This window comes from Adiantum capillus-veneris, chromosome 10, assembly GCF_014529385.1.
Source record: "Adiantum capillus-veneris isolate H3 chromosome 10, ASM1452938v2, whole genome shotgun sequence".
Taxonomy (NCBI): Eukaryota; Viridiplantae; Streptophyta; class Polypodiopsida; order Polypodiales; family Pteridaceae; genus Adiantum; species Adiantum capillus-veneris.
In genome coordinates, this window is record NC_140940.1 from 50395150 (window position 1) to 50414450 (window position 19301).

Genomic DNA, 19301 nt, shown 5'->3' on the forward strand with positions numbered 1-19301 from the left:
GGCACAAGCATCGAAATGCACACAATGCATCTCTCTATCTTTAAAATTTGCAATGTGAAATTTTTCTTCTCCAAACATCTACTAATGCAAAATTTTGTTTATCTTGCGAGGTTGTGGAGATTTTGGCAAAAGAGATGCAACTGAACCATCACAACAAGCTATGTCACTGGATAAAAGCCTCTTTTTGAATTCTTACCATATTCTCAGTGAAGGAATCAAGGCAAACTAGTTGCCTTTGAGGTCCTCCTTGACGATGGAAGTTGCTCCTATCTCGTATCTAGATGGAAGCTCACCCTCTTTTCACAATTAGTGGGTACTGGATAGTGTAGCAAATGCACATCTTTAAAGCGCTCTCTCTCTCTCTCTCTCCCCCCTACCCTACCCCAGTTTCTGCCCTTTGTTGTTTATGCAAACTATTGAGCGTGTGGAACATAAACCTGGAGCCCCCCCTGCCCCCGCGTCTCTCTCTCTCTCTCACACACACACACACACAAATTGAGCTAGGGTTTACAAGGACGTTCTCTAGATCTCTGTGATTACATAAAAATGCTAATTCCTTTTGGGAGTGTCTAGCATTTAGGCAAGAAGAGTACATAATTAGATATCCAAATCGAGCGAAAGATTTCTAGGATGCTTTACTTTTTTGAGCAAGAAGAGGCTGAAATAAAAGCTGAGTTGCAATAGCTAGACATATATCTATACTATAGTATATTTATACTTCCATACTATATACTATATAGAAGGTATACGAAATGGCTTCAAAATTATATATTCACCATCTATATAGTGTAAGGACACTCTAAAAGAGAAGAAAATTCTATTGGGAAATAAGCAAAAGAAAAACACAAATGTATGAATGTTCACTCGACGATTTCTTTTTTATATGGACACAAAAAGTCTTTTGACTTTCCACTTTCATGGTCTTTCATTTTCTAAACTCTCCCTTTACTTATGCACTTAAGATGTTTATAAAGGTTTTCAAATTTTTCGAGATTGCCGAGACCTAATAGCATAATCACAAAGTGAAAGGAGTGGCAACATGTTGCAACATGTGGACTTCAAGGGGGATCGTGGAAAGCGTGAAATTAATTCACATATCAAGCTACATGTTGATAATGATCAATGTACCAACTCTTGTGATCCGCCATCTAAGTACAAGAGTGAGTCGTCGACGGCAAACTCAACGTCCACTAGCTCATCTCCCTGAATAGGGAGTGCTAAGCCACGTAGACCAACCTGCTGCAACACCAAAAACCTGCTCATCACCTCCACATAGAAGAGAAAGAGGAAGGGGGCAAGAGGACAGCCCTATCTGACCGAACGTGTGAGCATGAAGCGATCACCTCTACCTCCTGCCAAAGGTACCTGACTGTGAGTTTGTCTATACAAAGCTGACACCCCTCTGATCCAAGCACCTGAGAAGACCATCCTGTGTAGAGTGCCCTCTAGAAAGTCCCAGTCAACTCTGCTGTATGCCTTCTCAAAATCAAGAAGAAGAATCACTAGGTTATCACCACGGAGCCGTGCTAGGACAGAACCCTCCTAAAAAGTAAAGATGTTGTCAAGGATACTGCGTTCCTTGACAAAACCTCTCTGAGTCCCATGTATAAGGCTCTCTAGAAGTGGCTGAATCCTCAAACTCAAAGCCTTGGCAAGAATTTTGTAGGTTGAGTTGAGGATGGTGATGGGATGCCACTGTCGAATCTCATCCAAGGAGCCACCCTCCTTGGGAATGAGGTAGATCAAGCCCTCACTCATGTTGTTAGGCATCATCACTCCTGTGTGCAAAATGTACTGAAAATCACGACAAAGATCTGGGCCAAGCAGGTCCCAGTACTCTAAGAAAAAACTGGTAGTGAACCCATCCTCACCTGGACAGCTACCACGGGGGAGGGCCCTAAGAGCTGTGTGCAGCTCCTCAAGCTGCAGTGGCAACTCAACCCTCTGACTCACCTCCTTAGTCACAAGACAAGGAATCTGTGCCCAAACCTGCTCCCTACATGCATCCCGACGCTCTGATTGAGGCTCTACAAACAGTAACACATGGTAAAAGTCAGTAGCAACTACACGCATATCCTCAGGCTTAGAAGCAACTGACCCGTCGAGACTCCGCAACAATTGACTGACCTTGGCATGCGAATGCCGAGGTCCCACTGCCTCAAAGAAAGCACCAGTCACTCTGTCGCCCACCTGTGTCCACTGAGATGCCTGTCGGTGGAAAGCAAACTCATGTCGCCGCTCCTCTGTGGTAACAAGCTCCTGGCAAGCCTGTTGTAGGTGCTCCTCCAACCAAGGACTATCTGGATGCTACACCTGCATCCTCTGTAACGAAGCAACGCCCCATCTGAGACGCTGCTCCTCCTCTCTCGCTGTAGCCCGACGAGCGAAATACTCCTGGAGAAAGAAACGACTAATCTGAGCTAGTCGTGAGGCCACTCTGTCAGCAAGAGAATCCTGCCTTTCCAAGCTCTCTATCCAGTGAGCCTCTACTCGCTCTCTGAGTGCAGAGTCCAGCAAGACCCTCTCTGGGATGCGAAGCATCGTGCTCCCTCTCCTCTGCCTGTCTGCCACTGTGAGGATCACTGGTGCATGGTCCGAGAAGGAAGTCCCTGCCAGAATGCCAACTGTCCCTCCCAAGTCACTGAAATGGTAACTAGTGTAGAAGAGATCTATCCGCGATAGATTCACTCCTCCCACTGTGCGGTCCGAATGAGAGAAGGCAAGGCTGTCTGGGGGCCTCACAAAACTAGAGTGCTTCCAAACATCTGAGACCCTCAGAGTCATACAAAATCTCTCCCAAGATTCCAACTCAACTCCATGCATAGTAGCATGGATACCACCAATCATGTCAGAAGGGTCCTCCAACATGTTGAAGTCCCCCCCTATGCACCAGTGTTCTGCCTACGGCAGAGACTCAACTATCTGTGACCAAAACTCTGCTCGAGCACTCGCCACATTGGGTGCATAGATGTTCAGGAAGCCCACAAGGCAACCCTCAACCTGCATAGTAATCCACTGAGCCCTGCCTGGCACAATAATCCCTTTGCCCACAATGGCCTTGCAAAGAGTCCTCAATAGTCATACATACCCATCCCTCGATGCCTCCAGGTCCAAAAGCAGCTGACCAAAAAGTATCATATCGTCCACGCAAGGGCTGACCACAACGTCTAATGCGGCTCTCACACAAATGGTGCTCCTGAAGCATAAGGAGATCAATCTCTCCTCCCACAAGGCAGCACTGAAGCTCTTGACACAGTCGGCCCCGCTGACGCTGAAACTGGGGCCCACCAAGTCCCTGCACGTTCCATGAGATGATCCTCATGGGGAGTGAGAGAGAACAGATGCTGTCGCAACAGCTAAACGGGCTATCTTCGAGGATGGCTTGGATGGGGAGTAATCCGCATGCGTCCTCTAGATAGGCGTGACTGCAACGAGTGCCTGGCCCAAGCCCAAGCAGAGCGAGCCATATGTAAAGCAACCTCCTCTGTCCAGAAGTCCTCATGAATGTGTACATAGCATGGCAAGCACTGTGTATCAGCAAATAAATAAACCACAATGTGTCTACATCCTGCTGTATCTGGAGGTGTCAACGCAAACTTGGCCAACGACCACAAAGTCTGAAGCATGTCTGTAACTCCTAGTTCTCCCATGTGGTGAGAGAACTCTAGGACCTGCGTGTGCAACCATCCCAACACTGAGTCAAGAGTCCACTCAATCTGGTCCCTGTCGCAAAGGGGAAAGGAGAAGCCAACTGCTAAGTCCAAGGCCTCTGTTCCCCTAGCTTCAAGGAACAGAATATGGACCCTGAAGCAGGCTACCTCATGGTTTGGTGAGGGGTCACCGAGAAAACGAGTAAAGTTGTAGTCGAAGAAATCCCATCGGCGCCGAATGTCGATGCTTCTCAGACCACAAGGGATAGCTGCAAGGGGAGACGTCTGCACCTGTAGAGGGGGTCGCAAGAAAGGCTCGCCAAGCGACTCATGGCAAAGGTGTTGCCAAGAGATCTCCTAGAAGTCGGATAAGGCCCTGCCCCCTGGGCCAACTGTGGAACCGGAGCCGGAGGGGGGGATTAGGAGCAGGGGGAAGAGGGGCGGGTGGGAGCGGCAAAGGTAGAGGGGCGGGGAGAAGAGGCGGCGGGAGCAGGGGGCGGGGGAGAGGATGATGAGGAGGGGGGAACTCTGGGGAGGAGGGGCTGTCGAGGTGAAGCTGGGATGGGGGCTGGAGCAGGGACTTGATCCTGCTCAAGAGGACCGAATCGGTTCCCCGTGGGAGCCCACTACTACTGGGTAGGCGCCTGAGTACCACTCTGAGTGTCAGGCTGTCGCTGTGGCCCCTGCCATTGTCGACCACGGACCTGCTGCCATCCCTCCTCCGCTAGAGCCTCAGGCTCAGAGGGTGGCTCTGCATGTGTGTGATGTGTCTCTATCTCTGGCTGCTGGCCAGCCCTTGCAGGCTGGGGCTGAGTCTGTGCAGTAGGTCGAGGCCTCCTCTGTGGACAGGACTTCGCAAGATGGCCCATTTGTCGACAAATGAAGCACTGGTTCGAGAGGCCTGGATACTCCACACTTTGTCTAAACCAACCCCCACTCACCCGAGGCAGAAGGATGACCTTCGGGAGAGTGTGAGTGTCCCTAACCAAAACGCGGACTGAGGGAATGCCAGCCGCCTTGGCAGCTACTAAGGCTCCTGTGCGAGGTGTCTCCAGGATAGTCCCAATGGATGAGCCTATCCTAGACAAAAGTGGTAAGTAATCCCTCCGCAAAACCGAAAAGCAGACGGAGATGGGGATGCCTGCCTCCTCTACCAGAACATCCGAAGTAGGGTCGAAACCATGTCTCCACTGTCGAAAGTAGGCTCGTGCTACTCGGATGGTCAATGGACTAATGGCGATGACCTTGGACGCCATCTCGGATGTCTCAAACTTGATCTGATAGTAACCTCGTCCGAGTATCTGTACGTCCAAGATCTTGCCCACCTCTGCCAGAAGGCGGGCCTGGAGAAGGTCACATAGCTCTCCTCTGCTAGGTCGGGTGCCAAGAATATTGAAGATGATAGAAGTCGCCTGCAAGCGCTCTACCCCTACGTCTAGGCTCGCTTGCTCTGTCGGTGAAAGAGCAAGTTGAATGGTGGGCTCAGCGGGGTCGGGCGAGGGTCTTCGGACGAGTCCCTCTGTGGCGGATATGGAGCCTCCATCTGTGTCTACTACTGTGGCGAAGAAGCAGAAAGAGAAAAAACTCTACAACCGAGCGCGCCGAGCACTATCCAAAGAACAACGCTGCCAGAGAAAATTGCAGGGAAACTTCGAGAAGGAGGCAAAGAGCGAAGAGAAAGGCGGGAAGGGTGTGGGGGGGGGGGGATAAGGCGGGCAGGGGGGGCGGCAAATCGAGAGGGCAGCGGGCGGGGAGTGGCAGCGTGAGAGGGCAGCGGGCAGGGTGGGTAGTGCAGCGCCCAGTAGGGGGCGGGAGGCTAAACTGCCACGCGCGAGGACAGGTAGGGGGGGTAGCGGTGGCATGGGGGGGGTGTTAGCAGTAGCGAGCACGAGGAGAGTGCACATAAATTTCCATGAGCTAATCTCTAAGTTATCAATATCAAAGCAATAAGACTTAGGATCAATTTTTTTAAATTAGCACTAAGAGCCTTCCTTCCGCTCTAGTTCGCACATGAAGCCTCCCTATCCATCTTTCTAAGGAATCCAAAACCTCACAAGATGGTCAAGGCAGCTTTGTCATATTCCGCGTCCACCTACAAGCCCCGCTACATTACAAGAAGCTGACACTAACTACCAAGTGTGGAAGATTCGAATGGAGCTCTATCTACCTCATGTAGCTATATCTTTCGGACGTCATGTTAGGAGTCAAAGAGCATCCTAACCAACCCAAAGAAAAAGATTCAACAAGCATCATCAACACCTACAACACTTGGCATAGTAGAAGCAATAGCGCCAAGGTATAGCTCATTCTCAGTGCCAAGATTGGTGAGTTCAAATGGTAAAGAAGCTAACTACTGCTAGTGCCATTTGGAAGTTCTTTGAGATGAACTATGAGCACACTGACCTTGTCTACCAAGTTTCCCCGATCAAGAAACTAATAAACACTACCGTGCAAGAGGGTCAATCATCCTCCAAGTTTTTGGAGACATGGAAAATACTTATCTCAAGGCTTTCCATCCCTGGAGAGCTATTGGCTTCCCTATCTGCATCATGGAGCGGTTTTATGGCTACACAAGCCACCATGCTAACTTGCACCTGCAGAACTTTGTAGCAAGGATCTATCAGGAGGAAACACTCCAGGGCCACACTAGCACCTCACAGAAGTCTGCAGAGCTTGTCGCTATGACAAGAAATTCACGCCCTTACAATGACAAGAAGCCTGAATATTCGGGCCCTCCTTGACAACATAATACCTCATCAATACCTCTCGAAGAAAGTCGTAGTCTCAAAGCCACCACAATCACCAAAATTCAAAGCAATGTTCCAACTGACATCGCTTTGGACACGTCACAAAGGAGTGTTGACAACCACACAATCAAGGTAATCATCCTATCGCTCACATTAATTTATATCCCTCTTACCCTCAAGGGGGGACAAGCAATGGCTAGTCGTCTCCTTTTGTTTATGATCAAGCTCATTATGCTCACATATCTATTTCTCATAGCCCATGTTATCCTTGCAACTATATGCCACCTCTATAGCTACTTCATATCCCAATATCTTGCTACTTGATATGTAGGCCACCCATCATATGACATATCACCTGCATTAGCTATTCAACATCACTTATCTAGAACATCCTCTAGAAGTATTCCTCGATGATAACATCATCCAGTTGGCCAAAACCTATGTTATCATTAATCTACCTAATGTCCTACACATTCTTATTTCTCACGTAGATTATGTACATGGCCTCAAGAAAAACCTCATCTCTCTTTGCGTGCTAACTGACAACGGAATCATCATCAAATTTATTCGAGAAGGTTGTCGCATTTTGGCACAAGAAGAAGATGTTCAGCATGTCACACTTTTGTTCCCCAAAAATGGAGGACTTTACCCATTAGGTGACTCATCCCTTACACATGCATCTGCATCATCCATAAAAACACAAGAAAACATACTCAAATGGCATTACACTCTAGGAAATATTTCTTAGTATGTTTTGTACCAACTCACTCATTGCTAGCTTGCACTAGGTCTTCTCAAGCACCTCACTCACATCACACTTTGCAAGGGACGCATTCTTGCTAAAGCACATCACATCCCATTCCCCACGTAGTCATCATGAACCATTCTGCCTCTCGAACTCATCCACTCTGATGTTTGTGGCCCATTGCCCATCAACTCACTCACTGACAATAAGTATATGCTTACTTTTATAGATGATTTCTCAAAATGCACATCTACTTCCTACATGGCCGACAGATCCTCAACCTTCTCTCATTTTTTCACTTTCAAGGCACTGGTCAAGACTCAATATGGCCGCCACATTAAAACTATATGTGCAAATCATGGTGGGGAGTACACTTGTCATACATTCAAAGGTCTTTGTCTTTCTGCTAGCAATCAACCTGAATTCTCCATCACCAACCACCCGTCGCAAAATGGTTGTGCCGAGCATAAGAATAGCACACTATTCGAAGCTGCTTGTGCCATGCTTTTGTAAGCTAGCCTCCGAAATGCCTATTGGGAATTAGAAGCTACCACTAATGTCTGCTATATTCAAAGCCGCATGGGGTTCATCCGCAATCCTACTACTATGCCCTATCTAGCACAATCAACTACCTCATCTCGGACACCTTTGCATCTTTGGTAGCATTGCATACCCGCTTGTGATGCAACCTCTAGAAATACGATCACCATGTGCTCAACACGCCACTTGTGTCTGCTATGGTTATTGCTTTAGTCTCAAGGCTTACAGCATGTACATCCTAGACCATCACAAGTTTATCTTCGCCCGCACCATCGTGCTTGATGAGTAATTCTTCATTTTCATGTAAATCTTCTCAACCATTGCACACTACATTTGCATCACCATCGTCATCGGTCCACTCTTCTCATTGATCTTGATTCTTTGATGACGGCTTCACCCACCCACCCACCCATGCAAATTACCCACCCTCTTGCACACAATTTTGAGCCTCCCTTGGCCGCCTTCATGGCACATCCACCTCCTCATGCCCCTCATTCTCATGCATAAGCTCCAAGCCCTCGAAGAAGCTAACACTTGGGAGCTCGTGCCACCTCTTGAGAATCTTAACATTTTTTCCTACGAATGGCTATTGAAAAAGAAATACCACCCCGGAAGCTTAGTTGATCGCTACAAGGCACGCATTGTTGCTCGTGGATTTACACAAAAACATGGCATGGATTCCTTTGATGTATATTTGCCAAAATTGGGTATGAACGCATTTCAACTTCTCAATGCACTTGCTGCTAAATTTAATATTCTTTTACATCATCTTGATATGTAAACCGCGTAGTTCTTACATGGATTGCTCCAAGAGATTGTCTATATGCTACAACCTCTTTTTTCAAGACCCTAATTATGTATGTAAATTGCATAATTAAGCCCAAATATGGCTTAAAACAATCTACACAAGAGTGGTACATCCGCATGCACCACTACTCACTCAATTGTGGATGGGAGCCTCTTATGGCGGACTACAATGTCTACATATGGCAGACATGTAAAGGCATGACTATCTTAGGCCTCTTTGTGGGTGACATCCCTCTTCTTGGCACATCAGAGTACATGCTTCTGCAAGCCATCGACTGCATCTCTCACAAAATCCCAATGACTAATAAAGGACATATGACTTATTTTATTGGCATTGAAGTCATACGAGATGTAATAGGTAAATTTATTCAATTATCCCAATCAAAATACATTGAGTAACTTCTTCTATGGTATGTCTTCTTCAATCCTTGAGTTTATCCCTTTGCCTGTTAAGCACAAGATTGCTCTTAAATTTCATGCTTACACTAGTATTGATACACTGTACCATCCATCCTTTCATTTTCCAAAATTTTGCTAGCAATTACTCTATCTTATCTCTTGCATCCACATTGGTCTTTGAACGGTCACATCCTATCTTGCTCTATGTCAAAGCCTTGCAAAGCACACTCTTCGCTACATCATATGCACCACCCAACACTACGCCCTATTTTGGAATATGTTGATGCCAACTAGGCTGGCGACGACCCTACTTGTTTATTTAGGGAGGCTATCATGTGCTCACTTTGGCTAGTGATCCTATCTCCTGGAAAACCAAACAAAAATATTCTATTGCAGCTCTTTCACTAAAGAGGAATATGTTGTTGTTGCTCTTGTCTCTCACGAGGTTCTTTGGATCTCTAAATCAATGTCTCTCTTGATCCCAGGACTCTTTTTTGTGACGACCAATCTACTATCGTGCTTATACAACCACCCTTCTTCTCCTCCAAGGCCAAGCACATTAAGATAAGCTTTCATCTTTTAAAAAATTTGGTCAAAAATGGTTTTCTCAAGCTAGTGTATGTACCATCTGGAGAAAATTGGGCAGACTTTCTCACCAAGTTTGTGCCCACTACCAAACAAATAGCCTCATCTCACGGTTTGAGTTTGATCCCTACTAAATTGTGAGTTTGATTCCTACTAGATGAACTTCTCTTTGGGGATGGCATGTGTCTATGACATGGCTAATTTGCTATTGTTGTATCATGTCACAAAGTTTTTTTGTGTTGGATATAGATCTCATCAATTTCAATGTGTAGCAACGAGAAGTCCACCCTTAAGAGGGATGTAAAAGCTACCTAGTAACTTGGTAAGGGTGGATTGTCTCGACCCACCTACCTCAATGTCCACATGTACTATTCCACCTACCTAAGTTCCCACATGTGCTATCCCACCTACCGAAATTTCCACATGTGAAACATATCCAGAATCTTGAGCGCTTACTTGAGCTTTTATATAAAGTAGATAGGGTGCCCTCTTTTCTACATAGTTGATTTTCCATGCATCATCATGTGCAATCTAGTTCAATTTATTCATTCTTATCTTGCAATCTCTTGTTATTGGTATTAGCACATGAATTAGCAATTGCATTAGTCACAATAGGCCAATCTCTAAGTTCTCATATCTATCTCCTCATGTTGAGCTTTGTGACATTTTCCAACAACTTATCTTGCTATGGTTGTATTTTAGTGCTCCTTCACCTACATGTCTGCGAGCTAGCCAACATGGGCTTCCTAGGATCCCTTGTTCCTATCAAGGCCCTACCGAGCCTAGCTTGGCCTCGGACCTGCTCTAATCTCATTGTTCGGCTCGGCTTGATAAGGAATCTTTACACAACCTAAGCCAAGCAATTATGAAGGAGATATCGATCTCCAGAGAGACCCTGTCAGAGGTTGACAATCCCTAGTTGCTTGGGGCTTTCAACAGCTCCGGTGCGGCATAAAAAGAGATTCCTAATTTGTTGTAGCACAAGCCATGAAGAAGTTGAAGGCGGCGGCAGGTGAATGAATTTGGCAAGGGCAATTAGCTTCAAAAGGTGGGGGTTATGGAAGGGTATAGCGGAAACTCGACACTACAATAGAGGCGGCCGTGCATTGGACATTGGTTGAAAACTAGCACAACAGACACTGCTTACTAATGGAGGCCATGCTAAGAGAAAGTACTATTTCTCATATGTAGATCTGCACGTTTTTGCGAAAAAAAATTGCGAGATTAAGGAGAAAATAAGACATTAGGATAACTTAAGGAAAATTTGGCATTTCAGGATGTGCAAGGTTTTTGGTCAAATTCAAGCCGCCTCCTTGACAGTCGACATGTATGCTAAATGTTGTGCACCTCTTTCATCAATAAGCCATTTGCAAGAGTGGAGGTGGCAAGATCACTGACACCATTTCTGCCATTAATGCCCATCTCTCTCTCTCTCTCTCTCTCTCACACACACACACACACACACATTATGCAGTGTTCATATATTGGAATTACTTAATTTCACCCACCTTAACCACAATTTTAAGGTTATTTGGGACACTGGGTGGCATTTTCTAGCATGAGACTCTCTCTCTCTCTCTCTCTCTCTCTCTCTCTCTCTCTCTCTCTCTCACACACACACACACACACACACACACACACACACACACACACACACACATGGCAAAGTGCTTGCCCTTAACATGTGTCCCTAAACAGGTGTTGCAAGGCGAGGGTGTCCAAGACTCGAGAATCAAGAGTGCTCTACAAGGTTGCGTGATGGTTGGTAACGGTAGGATAAGAGTAAGGGAAGAATTGTGTGGTTGGCTATTACTTCACAGCATACTAGGTGGTGGTCATGCAAGGCTCAATTATCACTAACATAGGCAGATAATTGAGCCACAATGTGGTCATGCGTATTCTACTAAGCCAACTCAGTACTACCGAGCATAGTCTTTTGTAACTGTGTCGATTTTGTCACAATTAATTGCAAGCAGCTTTCAAAGGAATAAATGTTCTAACTTCTCTCTCTAGATTCTCTCTCTTCTCTACCTGCTAGCAAAGGTAATATCCTCCACGCAGTTTTTGTTGACTGCTACATGCCAATCATCACTAATAATTGTGCTTGCGCGTGACCGTGACCATGACTGAGTTATCGCTCATTCAATGCGTAGGAAGCTCAATAACCTTAGTTACCCAAATGGATAACTGAGCCCACCTTACACTTTTGCATATTGGCAAAGGCTAACCACGAACCCTTCAACCAGGCTTCTCCCAAGAAACTCCAAGTCATGGGTTGACATGCATAGACAACATACCAATGATCCAAGTCCACAATACCTCAAATTTGTGTGGCAATGCACATGGCTATTGCTTGACCACTCTATTCGCCATCCCGCTCCTACTACCCCTACCCACCACACTTTCTGTTTTCATAAGGTTACTGCAACTTCTAATCTACATTTCAATTGCTAATGTTTTCATTTTCCATAATCCATGCAATTACTTCTCTTGGTTTGTGCTGCAATATTAACTACTTGTTGTTAAATGGACAACACTATTGCCAAATTCTAGCACTCTATCCCTTGCTCTTTCCTATTTCCATTATAGGCATGGATACAGTTTTAAAGTGCATGGTTTGAATACATTAAATTTTCTTCAATGGTTTTCTCCATGGCATTAAGTGACACACAACATTAAGAGGGGGGGGGGGGGGGGGGGGGGGGGGGGGGGGTTTAGGGGATCGACAGCTCGAAAGTGGGCGTGGAAAGGCCGAGGCAGATTAAACTTGGACGCGCGAGAATCGAGGCAAATTGAGAGCAGGCTAGCGCGAAAAAATGGGCCCGCCGTCCACCCAATTTGAACCCAAGACCTCGCTGCCCAGATTGAGACGCATAGGTTGACCATCTCACTCATGCGCACATGTTGTTACCTTGGTCCATTTTTATTGGGTTCTATTAATAAAACAAAGGCACTGCCCGGGTTTCATTTGTGGCCAAGTTTAGTTTATAAGTTTATATCTACGACGATCTCCCTCATTTCTGTGCACGAACTTCTCCGCCCTTGATCCCCTTATCCCCCCTCTTGATTGCTATGTGTTACTTAGTCATGAGGATGGTTTCCTCGAATTGCAAGGGAGGCAAATAACATATTTGACAAGACGTGTAGTAGCCAATAACTCGGCATGAGTTGAGCTAATCAACATATCACCAAGCTCGCAAGAGGTTCGCTTTTAGCTGTGAAGCGGCCAAAGAAAAGTGGGACCAATACTTTGACTTGTGTCCCTACCCAACCTCACGACTAAATGACACGGAGCATTTAAGAGGAGGGGGTGAGGGGATCAATGGACGAGAAGTCCGTGCGCAATCTTTGAGGCGATGCCCGTCGTAGATCTCTTATTAAAACTAAACCCAGCCCTAAACCTTACACCCGGACACGGGACCTGTCCGAGTTTTGTCCTAGGGAAGTCCAGGTTTTGCGTTTATAACATTTGGTAAAACGGCTTTGGTTTCAAACGTGCGCAGGTGGGCGTAATGGTTAGCCCATGCTTCAAAAAGCGTTGAGGGACGACGTCACGGGTTCAATTCCCAACTCCCCAACGATGCTACCATTTTTTGGGTGGGCTTGTTCGCCTCGAGATCCGTGCCATAGTTCTTCGTCATTGATCCCCTTAGCCGCCCCCACGTGCCCCCTGTGTCACTTAGTGTCGTGGCCACCCCCTCCTGAGTGCTCACCGGCTTACTTTAGAGGCAAATGGTCTAGAGAATATGCATGTCCAACCGCCACAATCATGGTTACATTGTTTTCTGTAGGAGTTAAGCTTGTTGACTATAGGTCCTGATCAAATTTCCTTGTTGAGTACGTCGTACTGAGTTAAAAACTTGTGGGATACGATGATCCGTCTCTCTCTCTCTCTCTCTCTCTCTCTCTCTCTCAAATAGTGAGCGCACTTACCCAAGCTGCGGCAGTGAAGCCAGCAGTACCAGCGGCCAAGTGGACAACGAAGCCGCCAGCAAAGTCGATGACGCCCCAGTGGTAGAGGAAGCCACCGCCCCAGATGCTGAAGGCGCCGACGGTGTACGAGAAGGTGAGCCAGAGCGGGACGAAAAGCATCCAGGCGGAAAAGTTCATTCGGTTGAGAACGGAGCCAGCAACAAGAACCACAGCGACGGCAGCGAAGGCAAAGTGGAAGAAGACGAGGGTGGCCATGGGAAAGTTCGGCGTTTCCATGGGCGTCTTTAGGGTCCCATTGGCGTAATGTTCGACCGACGCCGGCAGTGCCGCCTGCTTCAGCAGGTATTCGTGGGTCAGCGCGGGCCCGGGCTGCCCCCAGAAGAACGTCAGCCACTTACCGAACGCCAGCTTGTAGGCGAACACTACCCAGCAGAACAGTGTTGCCCCGAACGCGTAGAACACCATTAGGGCTGAGTGGGTGTCCCATCTCCAGTTAACCACCCCTGCGTAATACGCCGCTAGACCTGGTATGCTCATCATCGCCACCAGCGTCGACGCTACCATCTGCCACGCGTTGTCCCCGCTGTTTAGCCACTCTGGAGGCGCCGCCCTCCAGGCTGTCGCCGCTACTTCGTCCGCCATGTCTGCTGCTCGACCTTCTGCTTCGGCTTCTACTTGGTCGAACTCTCCTCAACTATTGGAGGACGCAATCTAGCCGATTATGCATTCTTTCTGATATTGCACTCATGTAATATGGTGCTTAATTTAATGTCTTCGCGGCAAGCTGCTAATTTGCTGCTGCAGCATGACAAACTACTAGTTAGGCAGGCAGAGGCTGTCGTCGGCCTCCCGTTGCAGGCAGCTATCTATGATAGATTTCTACGAGTAAAGCTTCCTGCTGTGGTGATGGTGCAGTTATGGGGCACTAGCTCAGAGACCTACTTATTATAGGGAGGCTCCAGAATATCAATTTCCAGTCGTTGAAACCCCATCGACAACTAGCAGAGAAGCTGGCTCTTAGTGCTGCTCTTGCCAGATCATCCCACGTCATATACAAGATTGTTAGGAGATCTACACATCATGCGGGGCCCAATGACAGCAAGCTGCACCGTTGAAGACATAGCTGGCCATGCTCCCTAGATGCCTGCGTAAGTCAATGTCTACTACTCGCCATAGCCAGAATGGCGCTGACCGTTCAAGACATGACTGGCCCTTCTGCTTATTAAAAGTCATAACATCATTACATGTGACTAGTCGTGAGGTTAGAAGTTATATCGTTATAATAATTATACGTATTCCTATAGGTCAACGATAACCATCCGATCCCCAGAGTCCATAGCGGGTCCACCACAAGCCCAATTTTAGCTCCACATGGACGTGGCACTGTGGCCCCATTGCTCCAGAAAAAACCCCTCGTCTCTAATTGACACCCTCAATTTTTAGAGGGGATCTACGATTTAAAATCGGCATCGCTTGTCAGCGAAGATCACAACCGTTGATCTCAGATGTAAACTTGGACAAATGTGAACTCATTGTGAACTTGCATGTAAACTAGATGTGAACTCTCCAAAGTCTGTGAACTATAGTATTGTGGTGTAAACTAGATGTGAACTCTCCAAAGTCTGTGAACTATAGTATTGTGGTGTAAACTCGATGTGAACCCGAGGTAAACTCGATGTGAACTAAGATCGCGGCAGACCAGATCTACGCAATATGATGCTACCGTTCTACATGCTGCATAGTGGTAACACATTGGTCTTGGGATGGGGAGGTTGTGAGGTCGAATCCTACCCAATTTATTTTTTCCTCTTAATGAATCGACGGCCCACGATCAACAATGATCTGGGACCGTAGATCCACTTTAAAAATTGAGGATGTCAAATAGAGACGTGGGAAAAAACCTACAAATTTTGAAATTTACCTCTAAATTTTATATTGGAAGGTGAGTTTTGACCTACAAAATTTTGAAAAAAATTGTGTAATTTGGTATAAAAACCTTCAATTTTTTTCAATTTACCTCTGTTGTTTCACATATGTAGGTTTGCCAAGTTTTTGGAAAAAAGTTTTTTTCGAGCACTGGTTGGCCCCTCACACTATCTCACACGAGTTGCTTCAAATGGGATGTACAACCCGGCAACTTCGGGAAACTTTGTCAATTTGGGGTAAAAAGGTAATTGAGGTAGGTTGTTTCAAATGAGATCTATGACTGAGGGAATTCCAACCGTCTGATGCATGTTTATAAGTTCGGGATGAAAAGTAAACTCGGGTAGGCTGATAAATTTAGCCCGCTTTCACGCCTCGCGGCTTGAACCCACACCCTCCCTGCAATGGGTCATGTGCTCTAGCCACTACGTCCACAAATGTTCAATAAAATATAGGGCATTGGGTGTGCCATATTATTAACGTGGTGTCAAGAAGTGTGAAGTGCATGGCTAGGAAAGTGTCAGGCCTTTGACTCTAAGGATTCAGAGCAAAATCAAGCAAATTGTAGAAGATTTGAAGTTAACTAGTGTGTAAACCTGTATTTCGGATGGGATGGAAGAAGAAATATATATTAATAGAAGACAATATATACATTGTTTTTAATCTATATGTATTCTATAACAACAGTCCGAGTACCCTTTACACGTGTCAACGTCTGCGAGGTGAAGGCTAAATGCCAAAAGTGAGACAAGCTCACGTGCACGAGATGAAAAGAGAGAGAGAGAGAGAGAGAGAGAGAGACCTCCTTCGACGGCCGACCGTGCTTGTTAAATAGTTATGTTGGGCTTTCAAAATTAAAAATTTTGACCTACATAGAGCACTACAAAACATAGTAAATTTTTGAACATCTCTCACGTATAAGTGTCAAGATGAATTGCTCGCTTATATTCAAGTACTTCATAAGTATAGGTGATTGTTTCTTGAGGCAAATGATTGCTTGATGCTTCATATCTTTGTCAAGCATTCCTTAAAATCTGAGCATGACAATATCTGTTGTTCATCTCTTATTAACATGGATTGAAATTAGCATGAAATTTCTTTGTCGAGCATTCCTTAAAATCTGAGCATGACAATATCTGTTGTTTATCTCCTATTAACATGGATTGAAATTCATGAAATTATTTTAATGCTAATAATATCCAAGTGACCTTGGCTCTATTACTTTGACTCCCTCGTATATTGTCACAGATTATTCATATGCCACATATTATTGGGAGATTATTAGCACTCTTTCAAGGAAGTGGGAGTGTAGCGATCTGATTGTGGGACATTGGACTCACATATCGAATTGCATAGACAATTTCATACCACTACGCTCCCTTCAATGGTTCAATTTTGACTCTTCCCACATGCCACCTTCGTCAATTGCACCCACACCGAACCACGCAAGCAATGTCTAGATCAGGGATCTTCCCTTTGCAGGAAACTCAAACAAGTGGTGAGGTAAGTTCACGAGCCCTTTTGCTAGAAATTCCCAGTCGTGCAGACTAGCTATATTGGGTCTCGGATGAAGCCTCGGGGGATTCACCGTTCAATATCCCCCTATATAGCGTGCATTCGTGGGATATTAAAAAACCCCTCTTTTAAGATGTATGAATGAATAAAATGACCCCATATTTATTTTATGATTTTTTTTTCAAATTGAATATAAAAACCCATTACTTTAATGTATCTCTGTTAAATTGCCTAAAAACTTTGAATTTTAACCCCTCCTATCAAACTCACATTATACATTAACATGATTATGTAGTGCACCCCCCGAGGATGAAGCAGGGATAATGTACACGAGCATAGAGCAGGTGCAGCCTCTAGCATTAGGGCCAAAAATGTCTAAAAAAGGGTTGTTTGGTAACCCACGGATTAAGAAATAGGCCAATACTCACTTGACACGTATACAAAAGTATGGAATTTCTGTCTTCTCTAACTTGAGCTTTTATGCTCCTACTTTAGCGAAAAATGTCTAAATGTCACTTTCATTTGGCTAAATTGTCTATACTTGATGGCGTTCCTGTTGTTTTTGATAGATAACATCATAATATGGGCCTGATGTACAAGTGCTCTTTTCTATTTAATATTGTACAATATTAAGCTAGAAGATACGAAATCTTTCTTTTCAAACAGTGATGATGACACCTATTAATGACTAATCCGTACTTTTTTTAATGTCTACTTTTCACTTACCCTTTACTTATAAGCACCGCATCAAGAGCTTGCACTCATCATGTGCGTACATAATATCTACATCAACATGGGACCACACCTAAAGACATCCTTTCTCAGATTGTTTTGGATCAATGAGCACACCATGCGATTGTGGCTTGATTGATCTAATCACTCTACCCCCACTCACCCTGTTTCGGCATTGTACCCACATAGTGCACAAAAGGACTCAATGAATTTTTAACTCCTCCCCCTATCGCACCGGTCCAGCTCTTGCCCATAGTGCGCTTGTCATGTGTGAGGTTGTCACCCTCCTATCACGTTGTTCTAGCTCTGCGTTTACACCACATAAGAACCTTGAATCACCTTGTTAATTGGAATCCTAAGGTTTTTCTAAATCATGTGCAAAAGCGTGCAGAGACTTTGACACTCCCCATGTTGCGTCATTTTAGCTCCTGCCCACACCGCACAAAGAGGGCATCATACAGCTTGTCACTCCCCCCCTCATCGCGTCGTTTTGGCTCCATGAACACACCATGCAAAAAAATCTTGAGTGACATTATTTTATTTTTCTAAATCATGTGCAAAAGCAATTAGAGACTTTGACACTCCCCATGTTGCGTCATTTTAGCTCCTGCCCACACCGCGCGAAGAGGGTATCATACAGCTTGTCACTCCCCCCCTCATCGCGTCATTATGGCTCCATGCACACACCATGCAAAAAAATCTTGAGTGACCTTATTATTTAGATTCTTATGGTTTTTCACATACGTACAAGATTAATATTAGCAAAAGGCCTATTTGGTGCCACACTATGCCTTGCTTGCACAACAGAATAGGGGGTAATTTTAGAATCTCACTGCCCCAACCCTCATGTTGTGTGGGTCATTTTTGGAACACCAATTTGGTGCCACACTATACCTCGCTTACACATCAGGATAGGGGGTTAGTTTTAGAATATCATTACCCCAATCGTGACATTTGGGTTATTTGCATTCACAGATTCACCTTTGTTGCCTTCTATAGATCTCTTTTTACATACAGATCTATTAAGCATATTGGACCCAAGCATAGTCACAAAATTACTCAATTCCATTTTACAATATATAATACTTGTAGCTTTTAAAAGCTATATTATTTGAAGCTTTTGAAATCACAAATGAGTCCGAAATGCCCAAAAACCCCAAAAACGACTGGCTATATGCCTCGTTCTGACACCCGGAGAGGTCGGTATGGCAAAGAACGGCCTCCGGAGGCATTATCCCGTACGGCCTACCCCTCTCCTCGCACCGTACGGGATAATGCCTCCGGAGGCCGTTCTTTGCCATACCGACCTCTTCGGGTGTCAGAATGAGGCATATAGCCAGTCGTTTTCGGGTTTTTTGGGCATTTCTGACTCATATGTGATGTTAAAATTTTATCATTTTGCTCTATTTGAAAGTTCTAATTTTAAGTTGAGTCAAAAGAGCTGAAGTAACAAAGTTTTATTAACATAAGGCAAAGGGGCTCGAGGGTGATGAAGATTCTAATAATGATGGTTCATGCCAATGGTTTCTAGATGTCATGTTATAGGATCACGGTCACATGGAAGTCTACATAGAAGAGAGAAAAATTTTCAAGCTCAAGTTTGATCTCACACAAATGTTAGAATAGTTAAAAGGAAACTTGTCTTAGGAGTTATAGATGAGTAAAATGATTGTGTGGCAAAGGGAAAATAAAGCGTTAATCCTAATGTTGCAATGTTTAGAGGAA

The 19301-nt window shown here is 45.3% G+C and overlaps 1 protein-coding gene across 1 annotated transcript in view; it reads right to left on the reverse strand.

Moving 5' to 3' along the window:
* LOC147448809 (ammonium transporter 3 member 2-like) overlaps positions 1-14392 on the reverse strand; it is a 37985-nt gene extending 23593 nt beyond the window's left edge. The window contains exon 1 of the mRNA XM_086522462.1: positions 13407-14392. Coding sequence (XP_086378588.1) covers positions 13407-14048 — 642 coding nt within the window. The 5' untranslated portion in view covers positions 14049-14392. The remainder of the gene's footprint in view (positions 1-13406) is intronic.
* Positions 14393-19301: the final 4909 nt, after the last annotated feature.